The sequence below is a fragment of the Boleophthalmus pectinirostris genome, unplaced genomic scaffold (genome assembly GCF_026225935.1).
Source record: "Boleophthalmus pectinirostris isolate CB_2022bp ecotype Guang Dong unplaced genomic scaffold, ASM2622593v1 HiC_scaffold_7, whole genome shotgun sequence".
In the NCBI taxonomy this organism is placed as follows: domain Eukaryota; kingdom Metazoa; phylum Chordata; class Actinopteri; order Gobiiformes; family Gobiidae; genus Boleophthalmus; species Boleophthalmus pectinirostris.
The window spans coordinates 12,290,182-12,311,758 of NW_026571473.1; the positions used below are offsets into that span (position 1 = coordinate 12,290,182).

Sequence of the window (21,577 nt, forward strand, 5' to 3'; positions counted from 1 at the left end):
CACCTGTTACACATAGAGCCCCTCCAGACACGCTGCTGTACAAATGTTGAGGTTGGGCACGCTCATAATAAACTCATGTTTCTTAGTAATAGCAAATCTGTCAATCTCAATCCAAACTGTCTGTCAATCAAACTCAGCAGCCAATAAATACTGACATCATGACAAGGCCGTGAATGGCTGGAAGGGGTCCAGGCCTCTGTGAACCTGCATGAACTTGAAAAGGAGGTTGAGTTCCAATCTTTGTGTAATCAGTGACTCTTGGGTATAGTATGCTTAACAATGGGTGGTAGCAAAAGGCCTCAATAAAATATAATTATGTGGATTCAACTATAATAACACACGCAACAGTACTTAAATATGAATAAATAACAGAATAACAAAACAAAAATGTAATTTATAAGGCTGCTATGACTAATCGGGTAATTCAGTGATTTAATGAGCTATAATCTGTGTATGAAGTTTAAACAGGCTCCTGGAATGCCGTTTGCTCGTAACAATGACAACACTGTTTTTTTTTTATTATTGTATTTTGCATTAAATAAATATTAATTTAAAGGTGCACTGCTTAACATTTCTAGTGGAGGGTCCGCCAGCTGATGTCTCCACGGAAATGTTATTGCTTTGTCTTGAATGTTCCACAGTACAAATTAAACCTGTCACAACGGAGACAAGCAGGTAACGGACCATCCACCAGAAAAGTTGCACAGTGCACTTTTAAAGAATTATCAACTGCAGCCCCTCTAGTATGCAAGTCAATAAATATATGAAACAGTACAAAACAAGAAAGCTTGATGCGTGTAAAATAAACACAATGAATGCAATTATGAGCAAACAAAATGAAACTAATATCCAGCTATGACTAAAGTCCTAGTTAGTGTTGCTTTTCAGTCAGTAATGTTGTGATATTGAGTTCAGGCAAATGGTAAGACAGCACCCTTCAGTGAGATACCCAATATCTGATGACAACAGTCTCTGAGGAGGTGACGGGACGCAGCAGACGGGAATAATACGGTGTGAAGTTGATCATCTTTCAGAGTTAAACAAGCCCAAGCCCAAATTTAGACCTGTGCCATGCTGCGCCCTATTCTGTTCAATCAGCATGTATCGATATGCAGGAATCTGTTACACAGCCAGGAGCAGTCAGAATACAAAGAGCCACACATTCAGATACAGACAGAGAAACATGAAGAGGAATGAAATGAGAAGTCGCCAACAGTCAATCAGGTGAGAGAGCCAGAGCTGGTGAAGTTTAAAGGGGAGAGAACAATGCCTTGAAGGAAAATACAGCTTAGCACTTTCACCTCACAGCAAAAGCAGTTTCAGTCCTGAACCATGTGGGATCTTTTTGTGTGAAGTCTTTTATACTGTATATCAGCCTACATATATCTTGGGGTGACAGTGTCTGCGTACACTGGTGTATGAATAGGTGAGTGGCTCCTTAACGTAAAGCGCCTTGAAGGTGGAAAAGAGCTATATAAAAATGTGACCATTTACCATCGTCCAGAAGGCTGATGATGTAAAGTACTGCGCTTTCCCACTTTCACCCACTATTCCTACTGTGTCTCAGTGACTTTGTTAAAAACACAACACTGCCCACACACTACAGTTCACAGTTAGTGACCACAAGTGTAACCTTCAGCCAAAAGGAGTCTGTACGGCTTAAAAATAAAATGTCGACAGTCGTCAGAGGTGCAGGGTTCATACCAGAGCTCAGTGAAGGAGTGAAAGAAAGATCTCTGGACTAAATATCAAACTAAATATATTAAATAATTTCTCTTGTGGATCAATGAAGTTTCTCTAAGTCTAAGTCTAAGTACAATGGTGTTCCTAAAGGCAGGTACTGGGAGTTGCTCCTGTAAGAATGCTTTACACTTCAGGTATGTGTGTCACTGATGGAAAATGACTCTACCAATTAAAAGTAAAAGCTGATAGACATGCTCTTTAGTTTTCAAATGTCAGTGCAATACACCTGAACTCTACAGTAGTGGACACAGCCAGGAAGTCTGCAGTGAAGTTTAATGCACTGTTATAAAGTCTGGATATGGGCACAGACAGAATATACAGACAGTAGGAGATGGTGGAGAGGACTACTGCATGCAGGTAGGCATATGTCCCTGTTAATGCTCTGCTTAGAATGTTCCAAAATACTGCATTAATTGCACTGTACAGCAAGCAGTTAGCGTCAGTTAGCGTTAGCCACAGAGCTGTATATAAATAGTTGAGTCATCTGAAATTCAAACAACTGATACAGACACGCCAATGTCCCAAGGCACTCCCCTCCTCAAACTCAACATTCAACACTTTTTTATGTCATAAACAGACAGCTGAAACATTATTATTTAATGTGTACATGTCTAACTGTTCACCTGTGTGTATGTGGGGCATGAATGTACACCTGCTGGGGCCACGAGGCATGGAGACAGCAGACATACCTGAGAGGAGGAGCTGTGTAAACAGAGCTGCACAGGCCTGAGGATCTGGAGCAGTCCTGCAGAAGGTAATGTGAGATATTAGGAGTGTCTGAGAGGCTGACAGCACAAACCAGTGAGATACAAGCAGCAGGCTCAGTCTCAGCTCCAGACCTACTGATAATTACAGCATTGATTATGTTAGTGCTGTCAAGGATAGACTATTTATTTTACTTTATTTTAAAGTGGCTCATTTATGTCTTATGCTATCATGAAGTACAGCTACCAGTTTTGAATTGATTAAGTATGGTAATGTTTGCAAATATGAACAGAAATAATAACAAAACAGCAGAATAAAATGTAAATGGGTCTCTTTAAAGAGGCACTATGTAAGTTTTTAGATTCAGGGTTGGAAACCTTCTTTTCTATGGAGGTGTCGTTTTGCCTGATATGTTCCACAAAATATTAAACTTGGCAATTTCCATAGAGACAAGCAGGTGACACCACCAAGCAGTTTTTAGCAAAATAAATGTTTGGAATTGAATAAAAGAAAGAGATGCATGATACCATACTGTGAAACATTGCAGCCAAAGCAGTGATTTTTGTGAAAAACAACTGACAGGTAAAATGTTTGTGTTCCGTGGCACTGGAGTGAAAAGCTTTCGTTTGTTGTCCATGTCTGTCTATATTAAATAACATTCCAACTGAATTAAATAAAATTGAAAATCATGATCAAACAATATGAAGAATATGAAAGTGGTTTTATGTCATATTGCACAGTCCTTAAAACTGTGATTTAGCCTTACAGATGCTACTCCAATGACCTCTTTGACCACCAGTAAGTCAATTACACTATTCAGGTAATGAGCGTCTTAATGATCGATTTAGAATCAGGTTGAATAGGGTTTGAACTCTGACCTCTTAACCTTGTGTTGTTCTTTAATCTCTTTATTTCATCATGGGACAATAATTTATGCAATATTGACTACCTAAAAAATGTACACTCCATTAATGTATTAAAAATCATAGAACTGCAAATAATTAAATGAGACTGTTTTATGTCATATTTCTTGTTTTTTATGTGATTGTGCAACCCCAGTGTGAGAAACCGCCGCTCTCTCTCACCCCCCTCCACCTCTTCCTCCTCGGCTTCCGTCTTCATCTCCATGACGATTCGCATTCAACGATGTCTTTATTTGTGATCATCCCTTGGCAGTGTCGCTTGCCAGTCAGGCTAAGCCATGCCAACCTCTCCACTCGTGCCAATCCAATCAGTAATCGCACAGAGGGCTCCATGCCAAAGGGATACAGCCGTTTCACATACACACTCGCACACTCACAACTGCTTTATTCAACCCACGTTAACCTGTTTGAGCAACCTGTTCTTGCTAATTTATTTTCATAGATCTGATGCCATATTGACAGACATGCCTGGGTCAACTGAAGTCAATAGCCGTGGGAAGATGGCATTACAAGACAATGGCTTGTTTAAAAATTGATTTCAAGCAGACTTAGGTTTTATAGCAAAATAGTAAAATGTGAAGAATACAAAAGTTCATAGTTTGGCTGCCAATATTGAAAGTATCAGTTACGTTCGCGAAAGCCTCTGGACTTGTGTGCACCTGTGTAACATTTCAGTAACCTCGTCACACCAGGGTCACATACAGATCACAGACGTGGGAGTGCCTGTTTAGTCTGTTATTTTACTGTGAAATATGATACATGTTTCTAATGAACTTTTCTGATTACATTTGTGTTCATCCACTTATATCGAAACAGCCTACAGCCTTGAGTGGGTTAGTTTTATCTCCCATAAGGCGTGGCCTGCTTGGAATTTCCAGTTTTGCTTCTGGGACTTGCAACTACTGATAAAAGGTGCAGACAGTATTAGATTAGGCAAACATTTTGATCCTGCTTAAGTTGTTTTGGTGATTTTTGATTTATTCTGTGGGCACTTTGAGTGTATTATTTCATAAGGCTGCACTGCACTTAATACTTTAAGTACACAGCATTGTGCTTAGTGTTATGACTGTTTATGTTGCACAATATATGATGTGTGGGTGACATGAGCAGCTGAAACAGCTAGAACTTATTCACAGAGGCCAAAACTGACTCCATCATGCCTCTACACCCTAGGCCTGGTGTGATAACTACAATATCGACTTATTGTTCAATATATACTTTTTCTTAGTTTTATGTAGTATTAGGTCTATATGATGACATTTGAGTTATAAATGAGCCAATAATTAACATAAATAACACATTGTAAATACTAGAACTAACTGCTTTAGTGTTTTATATTTATATACTATATTTATTTACACTATTTATATACTGTCAGCCAAAATATGTTCACTTAGAAAAGGCTTTAGAGTAGGGATGTAACAATAGCTGAAATACTGTGATATCGTATCGTCAAAATTCTCACAATAATATTGTGGACCATCATAATATATCAAATTACAACTCTCTCTGTGTGTAAAATTAAGCGTTATGGTGCAACAATAAGACAGGAGAAACTACATAGACCATGATCCTTTGCTCCATTTCAGTGTAGACTACATGAATAACAGTTCCAAGCACTTTAAAGTCTTAATTATTTGGATGAAGTCTTGTCAAGACATTTTAAGAGTAGCATATTAACAGTTTTGTTTGTCTCCACAAAATATCACAATAAATATCGTACTGTGAGATGTATAGAATGAAAATATTGTACAGAGAGATTTGGATATTGTTACATCCCTACACTCCTACATTAGAGTCCTACTTTAGAGTCATTATTCTGCTTTAAGGTTCTTGTGAAAGTCGTATAAAATGATTTCAATAATATCATTTATCATGATATTTTCAGACTCTAAATATTGCACTTGAAAATGTATTATCGTGACAGATCTATTGTACCTCACCAAAAACTGTACTGAAAGAGTGACATACTAGATTAATAAAGCGACATTTGACAGAGAGACTTTGCTATTTTATTTGAAGTGGCAGCAGTTCATTGCATTATACAAGTTACAAGTGTTTTATTGCACCTCGGGGTATACAGCCACAGATGATCTATAAATTACTTATAAATAAAATATACAGTTTCTCATTTTCTGACTCTATAAAACTTCTAATAAAAAAAGAAAAAGCACATCTGGCGTACCTCTTCACCTGGCCGTCATATCTGTGCCATTGAAGCACTCGTCTTCAGAGAAATATTCACTAGTGGTTTTTAGTTGTAAATAAAATACGGCATTTACAAATTTATAGCTAATCTATTCCTCTATAGCAAAGTTTATAAGAAAGGATAGTTGATAGATAGATAATTGTTATAGGTGTATTGTGTAACTTTTCTGGTGAAGGGTCTGTCAAATGCTTTTCTTCATGGAGATGCCATTTCTTCATGTCTGGAATGCTTCACAGTTTGGTATTAAACTTCTTCTTCATGGAAAAATAACCAGACCAAGTTACAGGTCAAATCTGTGGATAGGCAACCCTACTCGCAGTCAAAATGCTGTTTTTTCTAGGTATTTTGAGCTATAATACATTCTGTAATTGAAGAAATGTTAGGTAGATCTGTTTAATGTCATACTGTGAAAGATTCCAGGCAGAGCAATGACCTATCTGTAGAAACAAGCGGTGATAGACAAAAAAAGTTGCTCAGTGCACCTTTAAACTAAGATGACATTTAGGATCTATACCCAAATTCCACAGCACAATTAAGCTCTTAATAGCATTTATAAATGGTCTAATCTGTCAGCATCACCCAGCTTTGTCTAAATTCAGTAATATCTTTTAATATTCAATGCAAACAACATATTCCCTTTATAAAGTCCTAGTCAAACAGCACTTGGTTACAGGAGCTACAATAGTGGGGATAGGCCTATTCTCATGCCCTTCACTCTTGCATCAGTATTCCAGTTGCCGTCGTGGGCCTCACCATGTGGAGGTTTGACACCAGCAGAGAGCCAGAAGGACTTCATGATCATAATTAATCTGAATTATAACTCATTTACATGTGTGGACGTGGCACAGCTGCACTTAGATCAGACGAGAAGCAGTGTACCAAGACAATGGCGTATGTATCATAATTAATTTTGTGTGGTTATTTTGATCATACAGCATAAGAGAGTGTAAAGGATTTATATAGACACTATAATTTGTCTTTATGTAGTAAATAATAAATGTATTTCATGTGATGTCTTAATATTACTGAGAGAAAATTGGTTTAAAATTAAGTCTTTTAAAAATGGCTCCAAGAAATCAATTCTAAATTCAATCATGGCCAATATGGATACTGCAAGATAAAACCAGTTTACTATAGTACCACAGCGAGATCAGTCATCATTAAGTGGCAATTATTTTTCCTTTAATTCATGGATAATTACATTTAACTGTCACAATAAAACTAAATTATAATGATGATTATGAAATTCAGTCTTCAAATATTCAACTAATCTCCATACTCAGTTAATAGAAAAATACAAGGCTTTTCTAGCTTTCAAAATTAATGACTTTATACTGAAATATTGAACTTAAACGTGCATTGTGCAGCTTTTCTGGTGGAGGGTCCGTCAGATGCTTGTGTCCATGGAGATGTTATTGCTTTTCCTGGAGTGTTCCATGGTACGACATTCAACACATTTAAATATTATTTTCTCATTATGGGTGCTTATTGCTCATAATTGCTTATAAATCCGAATAATAAATCACTCCTTCTGTAAATAGGGTTGCCTCTCCACAGATCTGACCTGTCTCCCTTGAGATAGGTGGGTTTAATTTCTATCGTGGAACATGTTAAATAAAGCAATAACATCTCAAAGAAGACAAACAGATGACAGACCCTCCACCAGAAAAGTTGGACAATGCACCTTTAAAATAAATATATATTCAAATACAAGAGTTCTTCATGTTATTTAAGTGTCATCCATTGGACATGAGGTGCTATAAGTAGATATAGGTAGATGCAGGTTGGCTATTATCTTTATTAATCTATATTTACAGCTAACATCTCTTTATAAACAGACCCCGTATTTACATGTCTCTCCAAGAGGTCAGTACTTTTTCACTGCGTTTATTGTGTTAAATAAAAATATATTGTGGTTAGTAAAAACAATACAAAAATACATATGTGCACTTTACATCACAGCAGCATTCATCTCCTCCCAGAGCTGTCAGAATAACTGTGGTTCAATCCTCTGTCTCTGTGTACAAAACCCTGTGTCTCCTGAAGGTCAGCGAGATTCCCATGGTGACAGCAGCACAAACGCCATGGTAACCAAGGTCAAAGGTAAGTGACGGGCGGCGAGTGGATGGGCACCCCCTCGGACAGCCACCTGACACAGACAGGGGACAATAGAGTAAGAAGAAAAGAGACAGAGAGAAGAAAGAGAGAAGAAAGAGAGAAGAAAGAGAGCGAGGGTGTGTGGGGCTGTACCTGTGGAGGGGGGAGCTGATGTGGGGGGAGGACACTGCGAGGGGGAGGTGCTACATGCTCTGTCTTGGGACTGAGGCCGCTGGATGACTCACCTGAAAATATAAGAGAATAATAAATACTGAACTGCCAGGGCTCAGTAAAATAAATGCTTATATACCAGGGTTCAATCTGCTGTACAGCCTTTGCCATAGGAATGTCACGATAATAGATTTTGAAGTCCCGTATATTGCTAAAGTAAATATAGATGATAAATGGTAATACTGAACTCAAACTAAAAATCATTAAAAGATATGAGCTGCAATAAATAAATAAGAAAATGTAACACTTAAATAGTTAGCTTGTGTCTATAATGAGTCGTAAAAGTTCATAATTCAACCCTCAACAGTTCAAATCTGATGTTGTACAGATGTATTTATTAAATCATAGTAATATCTTTCTGTATTATCATGTGCTCTTATATCTGTGTAATCCTTCCATGGTCCATGGATGTATACTGTGTGCTCTTTTACTTGTTCTGATACAGCTCAAGATCATTCTAAAGATATTCAAGGTTAATTTCTGTAATGTGAATGTGACGTTTTAGTATTGATAATCTAGTTTCAATACTACTTTTATTACTAATTAGTATTTGATACCCTCTCCAGATCTTAAGCTATGCTTGGTCTGGACCTTAACTGAAGGATACTATCTGGTTTGGGAGCATAACAAAAAAAAACACAAACAGTTTCACCATATAAAATTACAAACTATTTCTTATAAGTATGCATGGAAGCCTTTAGGTAGGCAGTTGTTTGTGGCGCAGACAAACTGAGCCATTCTCCAATCAATATATTTATTAGGCCAGTCTAGGCTGCATAAATGATGATGATCAGGAAGGACATGCAGTGTAACACATGCCAGATTAAATACAAGTTATAAGGTATTTACTTCATTTTAAAGAGCCTATGGTATTTTCTGTTGTTATAACGCTGTTTCCTCATCATAAACATATCTGGAGTTGTGTTTTGTTTAACACACAAATCCTGCATGTTTAGGCTGAGTTCTTGTCCCAAACAAAAAACACTCTCCTTGTGATGTCATGTAGTAATACAGGAAGTGCTCCACTGTGTTTTTAAACTCCATACACCTTCACTAGAATCATTTGGATGATTTCAGTCCTGGAATTTCCTGTGTCTACTAAACAAAAAGAAGAAGGTAGCTGTTAACTTGAAAATTACCGCTTCGTGACATCACAAGGTGGAACAGAGCATTTTGAACTTTGGAGATGTAAACAGATAAATAATAAAGGCAGCATTATAACACTGCATAAAGATCACTTAGGACCTTTAAGTGCGATACATTTTTATTCAGAAAATGTGAATGCTCCAAGGGTAAATCAACAGTGGAGCCTGTAGTCTACAAATCTTCAAGGATGCATTTTTATTATGTAAGGGCTGAAATGTGTTTCAACGTTATATAATGAAGGATTTTTATTTTATATCACCGTGATTTCTCTTGTTATTTTTTCAAGGCCCCATATTACGCAAACTTTACTCTTCTGAGATTTAAGACGTGTTAGAATGTTGTTATGCTCATCAAAAACATATCTGGAGTTGAGTTTTGTTTCATTCACACATATCTGAGTAATCATTTATTATTTGTCTACATCTCATGAAGCTGTATTTTTCAATTTAACAACTACCCTTTACATTGGTTCAGTGTAGACTGGCAATTCTAGGGCTGAAATTATCCAAATGATTCAAATGAAGGTGTATGGAGTGTTTTCAGTTTGAGAGAAAATCTTATCCTAAATATGCAGGTTTGTGCGTTAAATGTGTGAATGAAACAAAACACAACTCCAGGTTTTTGATAAGGAAACAACATTATAACATAGGTCAGAAAATAGTGCAGTATGGGCCCTTTAATAATGTTGGATTCCACTTTTTATACTGTAAATTTATGTTACTACAACACATCCTAAACACATTTCACTGCCATCCAAGAGCTTGCAAAAACCAATTAACAGTTAAAATCTAAATCTTCAAATCCCCTCATACATAAATCTATCCATGCAATTTGAGCATTTGTGGAAGTCATTTCAGTTTTTTTCAGTTTTTCAGTGTCAGTTTGTGCATTATTTACTGCTGTTACGTTGTTGTTCGGATATGAAAGATTTATGGACGCGACCCCACCCACACTCGGCTTTGCACAAAACAAAAACATATGAACACGTATGAATATGAAACAGCAGCTGGCGAGGACTACCCGGGCATTTGGGCATTAAAGATACCACCACGGTCACATCTGTGAACTGGCAGGGGTCCAATCGTCTTGTGGGGCGTCCAGGTAAATTAATGGATTAGGGTACCACCAACAGTCTACCAGTTAACACACAAAATAACACAGAGGCACGCACACACCTTGACAAGAAGAAATTTGATTCTGTCTCCTACAATAGATATAATAGACATTGTCCCCAAGCACAATAGACAAAGGGAGGCTTTCAGCAGCTGGGGAATGAGGCGAGTTTGGGCCCATGATTCAGACAGAAAGAAAAAACACTCCACTACTGTCAGATGGTGATGTTTATTTATATATGACTACTTCAAAGACACTGTCGGATAATCTCCTGTCCATAGAAGAAGGCTTTTTTTTGGTTTGTGATGCCTTAAACTCAAACAAAAATTCAAATATGTGTGCTTTGTTGTGCGTTTTTGACAGGTGTGAGATGGTGAACAATGTGTGTATTTGTTTTGATTGTGTGCGGTGGACTGGTTGGGAGACCGGTGCTGAAGTTGTTCCCAATTTGAATGAAGAATGAACGCAATTTGAAAACCGAAAAATATAACCTCGAAATGTGGTAACAAAACTAGTTATTTCTGTGGTGAACCTGCGTAAATTGAAAATGTTGCAGAGAAGTTCATGAGGAATGAGATATACAGTACATTATGTTAAAGATGCACTATGCAAATTTTCTGGGGGAGAGTCAGCCACCAACTTGTCTTCATGAAGATATGATTGTATTGCCTGGGTCCAGCGTTAGGGTTAGGAGTCATACTTTATTATCCCGAAGCAAATTTGTATTTCAGGCAGCATACAGTACATAGCGCAATATCTAATATAATATATAATAATAATTAATATAAATGTATTAAATTATAGTGAAGAGTTGTATGGATGAAAAACACGCATTCTTACTGTAAACATTCTAAACATTACTGTGAACATTCTTACTGTGTCACATCTCCACAGATCTGACCAGTTACTTGCTTGTCTCCATGGAGATTGATATGTCTAATGATATTCTGTGATACATTCCTAGCAAAGCAATAACATTTCCAATGGAAACAAGTAGGTGATGGACCTTCTACCAGAAAGTAGAACCATTAATTCACTGTAGTCGATATGACACTACACATATATACTATACCACTGCTAAATGCAAAATATATAGATATTAGGGGTGTAACGATATCCAAGTCTCACGATATGATATTGTTATAGTATGAATCTCGTGGTACGATATTTATTGTGATATTGTGGGAAAGATCACGATTTGGTAGGGAGGCTCATGATTAGGGATGCAACAATATCCAAATCTCTCTGTACGATATTTTTACGATATACATCTCACGGTGCAGTATTTATTGTGATATTTTGAGGAGGCGACCAGAACAATATGCGACTTTTTCCTCTTAGAATGCCTTGACAAGACTTAATCCAAAGAACTAAGACTTAAAAGTACTTAGATCTGTTATTTCTTCATGTAGTCTGCACTGAAATGGAGCAAAGGATCATGGTAGTTCCCTCTGTCTGCACCCTAACTGTTAATGTAAGCAAAGAGACTTGTAATTCGATATATTGTGATGGTCCACGATATTATAGTGAGAACTTTGACGATACAATATCACGATATTTTGGGAATATATATTATAGGTAATGCTTTGTTAGAAAATAATTCCATATCCTCCAGTCCTCTGTACTTTCTTTTAAGGAGATTTGTCCTGGCTGTCTAAATTAGCATTCCTGTTGTGCGACAATGGGAACTGTGTACTTGTGTTGTCCTAAAACCAAAAACGCTAGAGGGACAATAGCCCCCTCCCACCTGCCCTGAGGCATGCGTCTCTAAGCAACAGTCCAGAACATGTCACATATGGCAGATAGTTTGGAAATATGTGCAGAGACACACACGGAGCAGGCCCTGAGTGATGAGAGGTGTCAGTCGTGCCGCTGATGGGGGGCCGTAACCTTTCTGGTGAGAAGGATGAAATGCCCGGCGTTAATAAGAATACAGGAGTGACATTTGAAGGATCCTGCCGCTGGATAGCATCACTAGATTGGTGCTCCGGGCACTTCAACCAAATCTGTCCACCTTAGTCCTGCATGGTAACATATGACACACTAACAGCTCCATTTATGCCAAGTCTGCCTCCCCAGCGCAGCTAAACTGACAGAGGAAGCCAGTGCAGAAAACAGACAAGCCAGACATGCATCATCCACTTTCCAAAAAATAAATGTGGACCATTCCCTGTCCAATAGCAATATGAATGTTCTGGTGAAATAATAAGGAAAAATGAAATGTAACCCAATGGAAATGTTCACCCAAGGGTGACACTAAGCGCCCTGAGCAGGTGGGCCAGGGCTATAAATCAGAGCCAGGGTGAGTCTCGAGAAACAGAGAAGCTGCCAAGTCTGCCACATCTGTTTCCCTCTCGCCAACAGGGGCACAGAGGACTGATCTAACTGTTGGGGATGCTAAATATGGGAGAATACACAATACATTTACTTACTAATCTATGAAAAGTAATGACGGTAGTTTTTTCTATATTGCCATGACCAACAGAAATAGTTTGTCTGTAAAATATAGTGGGATTATAGAGCTCATGCCCAGTGCATTAGTCCCTTGTGTATTTGAGACATAACTTTGCAATTTAAAGTCGGGATGATGACTCAGTGGTTTTAGCATAGGCACACAAACCAAACAGTTATCAGTTCTATCCATAGAATATATACATTGCAGTAACCTGAGAGTGGAAAAGAAGAGGCAAAGGCTGGAGTTCAAATGCAGGAGAGTTTAGTTTATTTGCTATATGACATTAAAAACCACATTGGAAAAAACATGTGCAAAAAAAAGTTTATTTACCATCAGTCGAGAACACAGCACACAGGGACAAGAACCCTCAATATATTATGATAGTGTTGTCCATTCCGGTCTAGTACAGTCCGCTGTAGGGAGTATTATACCTCTGATGATGCAGGCTAAGATAACAAGGACTGAATTCGCACCAACGAGTGGATACAGTTGCTGTGTTTTTGTGCAAGACTTCCCTGGCATCGCTTACGTTGAAAGAAGTGAGTGTATGTTGAGCGTTCCCAATGGATTTCCAGTGACAATACAATATAAGCCATCTGTCAGTATCTTACTTCGGGGTGTACACTATACACACAAAATTAAGGTTTAACTTGGACTAGAAACTAAACCTAAATAAAGTAAATCTACATCTGGACTGAAACAGGGCTCAAACCAGGACAAAGCCAGGACGTAAGTAAGTGCACCATTGTTAAGTACTACCAAAAACAACAGAACTTTAAACGAAGGAATGTGTCTGAGCGCTTGTCTATTCCGCCTGTCTAAAGCTCACTGTTGTTGCAAGTATCCTCTCCAACCACCCACGAACACCAAATGGAAAAAGCTGAAGACCTGCATTCAACATATGTCATTACAAACCACAATTCACACCTGTCTCTACCTGCTACAACGTCTTTCATCCAAAAATCTGGGCAATCCCTTCCCCTCAGCACTTACGATTCAGGCATTCATACAGGCTTCACCACAAATCCCACTGACAACACACAACACGTCCCCCAAACATTAGCATAACCACATACAGGACGCAACCATGCCAGCTATGCTTTGATCCTACAGACCTGTGACGATCATTGTAGCGTTAGGGGGTAGGAGTGCTTGGGATGATTTCAGGTTTAAAAAAGAAGGTGGTATTTTAATCCATGTATCATTCGTTCATTAGTTTTTAATATAAAACTAAAAATAAGAAAATGAAAAAACAACAGTGTTCTTCATTATTTGTCTCCAAAACCAAAATGAAAAAACGGATAACGATTCCTTTTTTCAGTTTTCGATTTTGTGTTTAAATGAATAATAGAAAAAACAGATAATGGCCGTTTCCCGTTTCCGTGACTTCCGTGACTGCAATGCCGGACTTTTGTGCCACATACAGACTGAACCGGGACTAAAACAGGACTAAACCAGGTCCGGGACCAGACCAGGACTGAGAACAGGACTTAGAAGAGGACTAGACAAGGACTGAGTCCGGGACCAAGACTGGGACTGAGACCGGGTCTAAGACCAGAACTGAGATTGGGAACAGGACCAGGACTGAGACCGGGACTGAGACAGGGACCAGACTGAGACTGAGACAGGGACCAGACTGGGACTGAGATCGGGACCAGACCAGAACCAGACCAGAACCAGACCAGGACCGAGCCTGGGACCAGACCAGGACTGAAAATGGTTTAGTCCTGGTCTTGATTCAGTCCTGATTCAGTCCTGAGTCAGTCGCACTTTAAGTCACGGAAACGGGAAACGGCCGTTATCCGTTTTTTCCATTCTTCATTTAAAAACAAAATCGAAAACTGAAAAAATGAATCATTATCCGTTTTTTCATTTTGGTTTTGGAGACAAATAATGAAGAAAACAGTAGTTTTTTTCATTTTCTTATTTTTGGTTTTATATTGAAAAAACAAATGAACGAATGATACACGGATTTACTTTGAAAGGAAAATATTCTTTGTAGTAGATTTTATATCTTTTTTAGGAAAATGTTCCCATAAAGAGACAGTAAAATATAATGAGTAGAGTGTACCCAAACTACAGCTCTGTGTATAAAGAAAAGTACCAAGAAAAAAAGAGTCTTATTATATTTTCAAAAGGCCAAATCTTCATCTTTCTCACTCCATGCACATCTTTTTTCTGTTCTGTTTATTAAGTCAGCAATTCTATTTTCGATTTTCGTTGACTAGTTGGATCATTTCTCCCCTGGAATTACCCATCTCTACTGAACAAAAAGTAAATGGTAGCTGTTAACTTGAAAACTACTGCTTCTTGACATAACAAGAGGGAACAGAGCATTTTGAGCTTTGGAGATGCAGACAGACTAATAATGCAGGATTACTCCAACATGCATGACTGAAACAAAACACAACTCCGGGTATGTTTTTGAGGAGGCAACAACATTTAAGTCTTAAAGCTCAAAAGAGTAAATTTTGCGTAATATAGGACTTACCAACCACATAGTTGGTTGGTGTTAGTAAGTGGGCATAGGCTGTGCTGTGTACAGGAGGATGCATGCTCGGGAAGTCCTTTGAAAAGCAGTAATGGCACAATCTGTTATCGGATGCCACTAGACTACTGTACACAACTGTCAATTTAGTTCCCAATTATAACCCATCTTGTTGGCCCCCTCAATTTGTAAGTATCCAACAGACATGTCTAGCCCGGTGCGTGGAGAGGAGACGCGCGACTCAGAAGGGTGACCTTGGAGGGTGTCTCACGGCGATGGCGAGTGTGTAGGTGTGTGTAAATGTATCCCACAGTATTTCCAGCTGAATCAGTAATGAGCATTTCATTACTGGAGCCGCAGTTCCCCCTGGGAGGAAACACATACGTGCAAGGGGGAGAGAGGGAAGTGGGATGGAGGAGAGAGAGAAACGAGGGGAGAGAGAAGGGGGGGCAGAGAGAGAGGTAGAGGGAGAGAAACGAGGGGAGACAGATGGAGAAGAGAGAGCGAAATGAGGGGAGAGAGATGGAGGAGAGAGAGAGAGAGAAGTGAGGGGAGAGAGATGGAGGAGAGAGAAGCAAGGGTAAAGAGAGGGGGTAGAGAGAGAGAGAAACGAGAGGAGAGAGATGGAGGAGAGAGAGAAACGTGGGGAGAGAGAAGGGGGGGCAGAGAGAGAGGTAGAGAGAAAGAAACTAGTGGAGAAAAGTGGAGGAGAGAGAGCAAAATGAGGGGATAGAGATGGAGGAGAGAGAAATGAGAGTAAAGAGGGGGAGTAGAAAGAGAGGTAAAGAGAGAGAAATGCGAGGAGAGAGATGGAGGAGAGAGAAACAAGGATAGAGAGAGGGGGTAGAGAGAGAGGTAGGGAGAGAAACAAGGGGAGAGATGGAAGAGAGAGAAACAAGGAGAGAGAGAAGGGAGAAAGAGAGAGAGGTAGAAAGAGAGACAGGGGTGGGGAGAGAAAGAGAGTAGAGAGTGAGAAATGAAGGGACAGAGATGGAGGAGAGAGAGAAACGAGGGGAGAGAGATGGAGGGGTAAAGAGAGAGGAAGAGAGAGAGAAACGAGGGGAGAGAGAGAAACAAGGGGAGGAAACTGGAAGAGAGAGAAACAAGGGGAGAGAGAAGGGAGAAAGAGAGAGAGGAAGAAAGAGAGAAAGGGGTGGGGAGAGAAAGAGAGAGTGAGAGAAGGAGGGGGGAGAGGGGGGCAGATAGAGAAAGAGAGAAAAGGGGGGTAAGGGGGAGAGAGGGAAAAGGGGAGAGAGGAGGAGGCAGAAAAAGAAAGAGGGAGAGAAAGGGAGAAAGAAAGGAGAGAAGGGGAGGAGATAGGGAGCAGAGAAAGGGGGAGAAAGAAAGAAAGAAAGGGTGGAGACAGAGGGGGTAGAGAGAGAAAGAAGGGGGGAGGTAGAGAGAGGGAGAGAAAGAGAAACAGAAATAGGGGGTAGAGGGTGTGGGTGTTTCTAGTCAGAACATGATTAAAATAAAATGAATGGCATTTAAAAATAAGATGAGAAGAATTTAAATAATGCTTTTGTGGAATACAGAGGTTTCAGGGTAATGCAAAATTAACACCCTTACTACAGCAAATAACAATTTAATCAGTCTTTTGGAATGCTCCTCAAAGTCCTCAAAACATCAGCTATTATAGGCACAATTTTTTTTCACAATTATTTACTTAATTACTATGACAACGGTCATAATTTTTCATCATTCTAAAACCGATAAACAGGGCGCTGAAAGTATTTTCCAAGTAGCAATTATGGGCTTTGGAGGATATACAGTATAACTTCACCAGCATTAAGAAACATGGGAATTGGAGTTACTAATTCAGCAAAATCCTTACATATCTTTGGAGGATTGAATAGATCTTAAGTAGACAGAACACATTCGTTAAAAATGTATCTTATTGCTGTTTTAAATTGTTAAAACTTTGACACCAAACCACCGCAACCTAAAGCATGTCCCCATATTATAAAAAGCACGTATGTAAAACACTTGGGACTGTATTTGGCTGCTATGTGCTAATGACCTCCACTGTGGCATGACAAATGATTGATGATATGAGCCTTATGGCGCTGCCTATTGTACAGCTACAGCACCCGGTACAATTCCAACGAGATGTAATAAGCTTTGTCATTCAGTTCAATAGTTTATCAGTAGCTCCAAATTCAATTCAGTACTAGTTTATCAGCACCTCCAGGCAATGCGCACAAAAATATGAGAGAAAAATACATGAATGAATAAAAAATATATATACACAATAAAAATAAATTCTTAAAGGTGCACTATGTGACTTGTAAGGTGGAGGATCTGCTACTTGCTTGAATCCATCAAGTCATTTCTTTGAAGACTGCAGGGTCCCGAGACCAGGACAAGACCAAGACCTCTGAGGGTCAAGACCGAGACAAGACTGAAACCACGTCCAGTCGATACCAAATCGAGACCATCTTTGTAATTTTCAACATTTATTTGTATTTTACAGTTATTTTGACACATATACATGTTTTATAAATCTATCTCCATTTTATCACTCGTCGAGTGTCAGACCTGAAGACTGAGACAAGACGGAGTCCAAGTGCCTTCAAGACTGAGACAAGACCGAGTCCAAATGCGGTCGAGATGAGACCAAGACCGTAAAAAAATTGTCTTGAGGCCGGTCTCAAGACCTAGACCGGTCTCGAGTACTACAAAATTAGTAGGGAATTAAACATATCTGCCTTGCATTTATTGCAGGTCAAATATAGGTCAAAATACCTTGAAAAACATACATTCTTACCAGATGCAAGCTTGCTTCTCTGTAGATCTGAGCATTAAGTTTGTAATTACAAAGGTTACTTTCAAACTTTTGAATAATCAAGACAAAACAGTATGAAAACAAACAGGTGGCAAACTCTTCACCAGAAAAGTGCACCTTTAATGTTGAATATTTAGGCTCCCAGTGCAGCCAATAACATAGTATATTTACCCACAAATAAACAAAAGTGTTTTTAAATTAATAACTTCAATACATGTTTTAATTTGATTGGTTCTGGCCTTGTTACAATCTAAAATACTACAGTAAATGGCGAGACAGAGCTAGCCACAGTGCCTTGCCTAAAGCTGTTTTTGGATGGCCATAAAGCTATTAATACATGAGATGGAGAAGCACCTTTGCAAGGATGTGCTCACTGGGGTTAAACATAGCCTCAAGTGCAAATAAAAGCATGGAGGTCCAGAAGAAGAAGAAGAAGAAAACGTGCTGAAGGCTGCAGGCTGAGGAGTCAGGGGAGAGCTTCAGATTAGAGCAGCGTGAATGGATAAACAGGCAGAGCGCATGGACATTTACTCATTTAAATAAAGGCACATTTCAGCAGAAGCAGGATTAGCTAAATAAATCTGCATAGAGAAACTGTAAAGGTCAAGTGTATGAATAATAATTAGGCATAGAACTAATTAATAAATTGCTATCAAAAAAGACAAAAGCAAAGGAATAGTTATACGTTATAGAAAATGAGAAAAACACTAGACTAAAGAGGGAGTATTAGACTTCTATGGGAGTATTAATTGGTAACACATAACACATTTAAACCCTGTTAGCTTTAATAGTTTTGAAAATGTTATATTTTCAAAAACAACCAATTGAAATGTTTAATAAGTTTCAGTTTTGTTTTTGATCCTCTGCGTCCCCAGTCCCTATGTTCCCCATGCTAAGTCACTCCCCCTTCAGAGTGCCACAACACAATCAGCGTGCATTTTGATATTGAAACTACTGCATATCAAGTTTAAAGTTAAAGTGTGTTTTTTTGTGTATTTATGGAAAATTGCAACAAGAATTGAACTGTGATTTTTCTGATAATTCAATTGCAATTATGATTTGCAGTAAATAAGTGTAAAGTAGAATTTTAGCAGCACTGTAGCACACTGTAAATAACTCCAGGAGCTTTCAAATTTGAAAGACTAAACTCATAAACTAGTACCCATAAATTTCAGAAGATGTTTGTAGAAGACTAAACTACAGATACCAGAAGAACAGTTTGTTCTTTGCAGAGGACATTATATTGTATAAATAATTGCAGCTTTTGTGATTTGATAATTGTGCCAACTCAAATTGCAATTTTGATTTGAAAATGATATAATGTCCGGCCCTAGTAGTATGAATCAGTTCATATTCTTACACTGCTTATCAAGTCAGTGCTCAAATTGTCCACGAGACAGCAGCCATTGTCTGTAATGTTCCACTCTATGGCATTCCTTGAAATACAAGCATTCTTATTTTCTTTCTCGCCACAAACCTGTAACTTGTCTCAATGGAAATAATGCCTTACTGTGGAACAGGGGTCTCCAACCTGGAACTTAGGCACTACCAGTAGCTCTCCACCCCCTTCAATGTAGCTCGCCAAGGGATTTCTGAATTATATGTACTGTGCTGAATAACTAAAATTGTATTATTGCCATTGTAAATGTATAATTTTGATGCCCAGCTTTGTATACTAATAAATTGATTATGGTTTATGGTTTATAGGCATCTAACTGTACCCCATCTAAGGCTTGCAAAGCTCTTATATGTACTAAATTTATTGCGAACACTAAAATGGGTAGCTCTCTGGCATTTCTGTTTGGTAAAAGTAGCTCACCAGAGGAAAAAGGTTGGTGACTCCTGCTGTGGAACATTCTAGGCAAAGCAAAAACATCTCCATGGAAACAAGCAGTTTGGCGAACCTTTCAGCATAAAACTTATAAAGTACAGTAGTATACATAAATGAATAACTACAAAAGAAACAGACCAGTCCTGTAATAGTTTGGCTGAGACTCTCTGAGACTGAGATGAACTAAACGCAGACTTCAGTTACTATAGAAGAGACATGGAGAGAGACAAGGAGAGTCTTTAATGAGGCACCTCCAGAGTCTCGTGGATGTGTCATTTTAACTCAACTTCTTCTTATTAACACACACCCAAGCACAAATACGCACGCACGCACACAGGCCTACAGTCAAGACAGTACATACAGTATTTACAGTGCAGTGGGTATCTAGGGCACTGAGGCGTCATCTGAACACAATCTATAAAGTATAAAGCACTATGGTATGTAGTGACTGCAAAACAATGAAAAGTTGAATATGTCTTGTAAGTAAGTAACATGGGAAGGAAAGGCAATACAATTAATTATATATTTTATATTTCTGGATATGTTGGTATGTAACTCCTTAGAATTGGTTAAATCAACTACTGAATAGACTGTGAAAATCTATCACTACAATAATAATCCACGTCATTCAGTTCAATAGTTTATCAGTACCTCCAAATTAAATTCAATAATAGTTTATCAGCACGTCCAGACAATGCAGAACAAAAATATCAGAGAAAAATATAAACAACACAGTAGGGCTTTAAACATGTTGGCCTTGCATTTATTCAATTACTGGTCAATAGGTCAATAGACTGCTGCCGATGTATAGAGAAGATATTGGCTCTTTTGTTCCTATTGGCTATGTGCCTAAAATCTCCTGCATAGGCTGATTTTTGGTTTAGGAACAATAATTACTCCATAAAGTTTGAATTTAACACTTAAGCGTGATGCACATTGCACATATTGACAATATTCAGTAGTAAAAACAGGGTTGAGAATGTCTAAAAATTATTTACTCATTTCTATTGAGGTATTATTCATTGTTATAGTTATAAGAAGCAAAAAAAAATGTGTAGACAATATTTATGTCAGTGGAAACTTCAAATCAAATAGTTTGAAGGAAATGATCAAGATCGGTTCTAAAATTGTCCTCAAAATATCGGCAGAGCTTATCGGCCATCAGCTGTTCTGTGTTCTAAACAGAGTATGAAACAACCCATATCGATCAATCTCCTACAGTGGTTTCTTTTTGAGAAAAAAAAAAACTATTTTCAGCACAGACATATTTCATTTATACTGCAGAATTTCTACGATAGTGGCTCTACTGTATCCTACATGCTTCCTTTATGATCCCTTTCATTATGTTCTCACAGGAGCTGCAGCCTCCCGCCATGGCCCTTCTGTCCACAGCCATAAATAGTGTATATGGGAGACTCAGCATGTGAGCCCCATCACTTAGATATTCTCTTTGGTCCTCTCACCCACTGTTACCTCCTACCGTCCTCCTCCTTCTCCACCTTGTTTAGAGTTAGCTAGGACTGATAGGAGCATCATCAATACGCCTGGAGCAGTATGAACGCTACAGGTCATAAATAAAACACAAAAACAAGGACTCTATGGGAGCGGTTATAAGATCAGTCTAGTACAGGTTAGAAGGGATTTGAACAGTCAGAGGATGCAGTACTCGGCAGAAAACACTAAAATACTACATCAAAGAATATAGTCGACTCAATTTACATAAGTTAAGATCACAAGTGCAGTGTGTAGGCGTAGTGACTAGATATACGATGTGATAGAGATTCGGTAATACATTTTTGTCCACTTTGGGACATGTTGGACTCTTATTCATGATATCAGCTTCCTGTTATA

The 21,577-nt window shown here is 38.5% G+C and overlaps 1 protein-coding gene across 1 annotated transcript in view; it reads right to left on the reverse strand.

Moving 5' to 3' along the window:
- Positions 1 to 6,857: 6,857 nt before the first annotated feature.
- gpc5b (glypican 5b) overlaps positions 6,858 to 21,577 on the reverse strand; it is a 65,664-nt gene continuing 50,944 nt past the window's right edge. Inside the window, exons 10-11 of the mRNA XM_020938143.2 lie at positions 7,831 to 7,922; positions 6,858 to 7,729 (exon numbers count right to left, since the gene is read on the reverse strand). Coding sequence (XP_020793802.1) covers positions 7,628 to 7,729; positions 7,831 to 7,922 — 194 coding nt within the window. The 3' untranslated portion in view covers positions 6,858 to 7,627. The remainder of the gene's footprint in view (positions 7,730 to 7,830; positions 7,923 to 21,577) is intronic.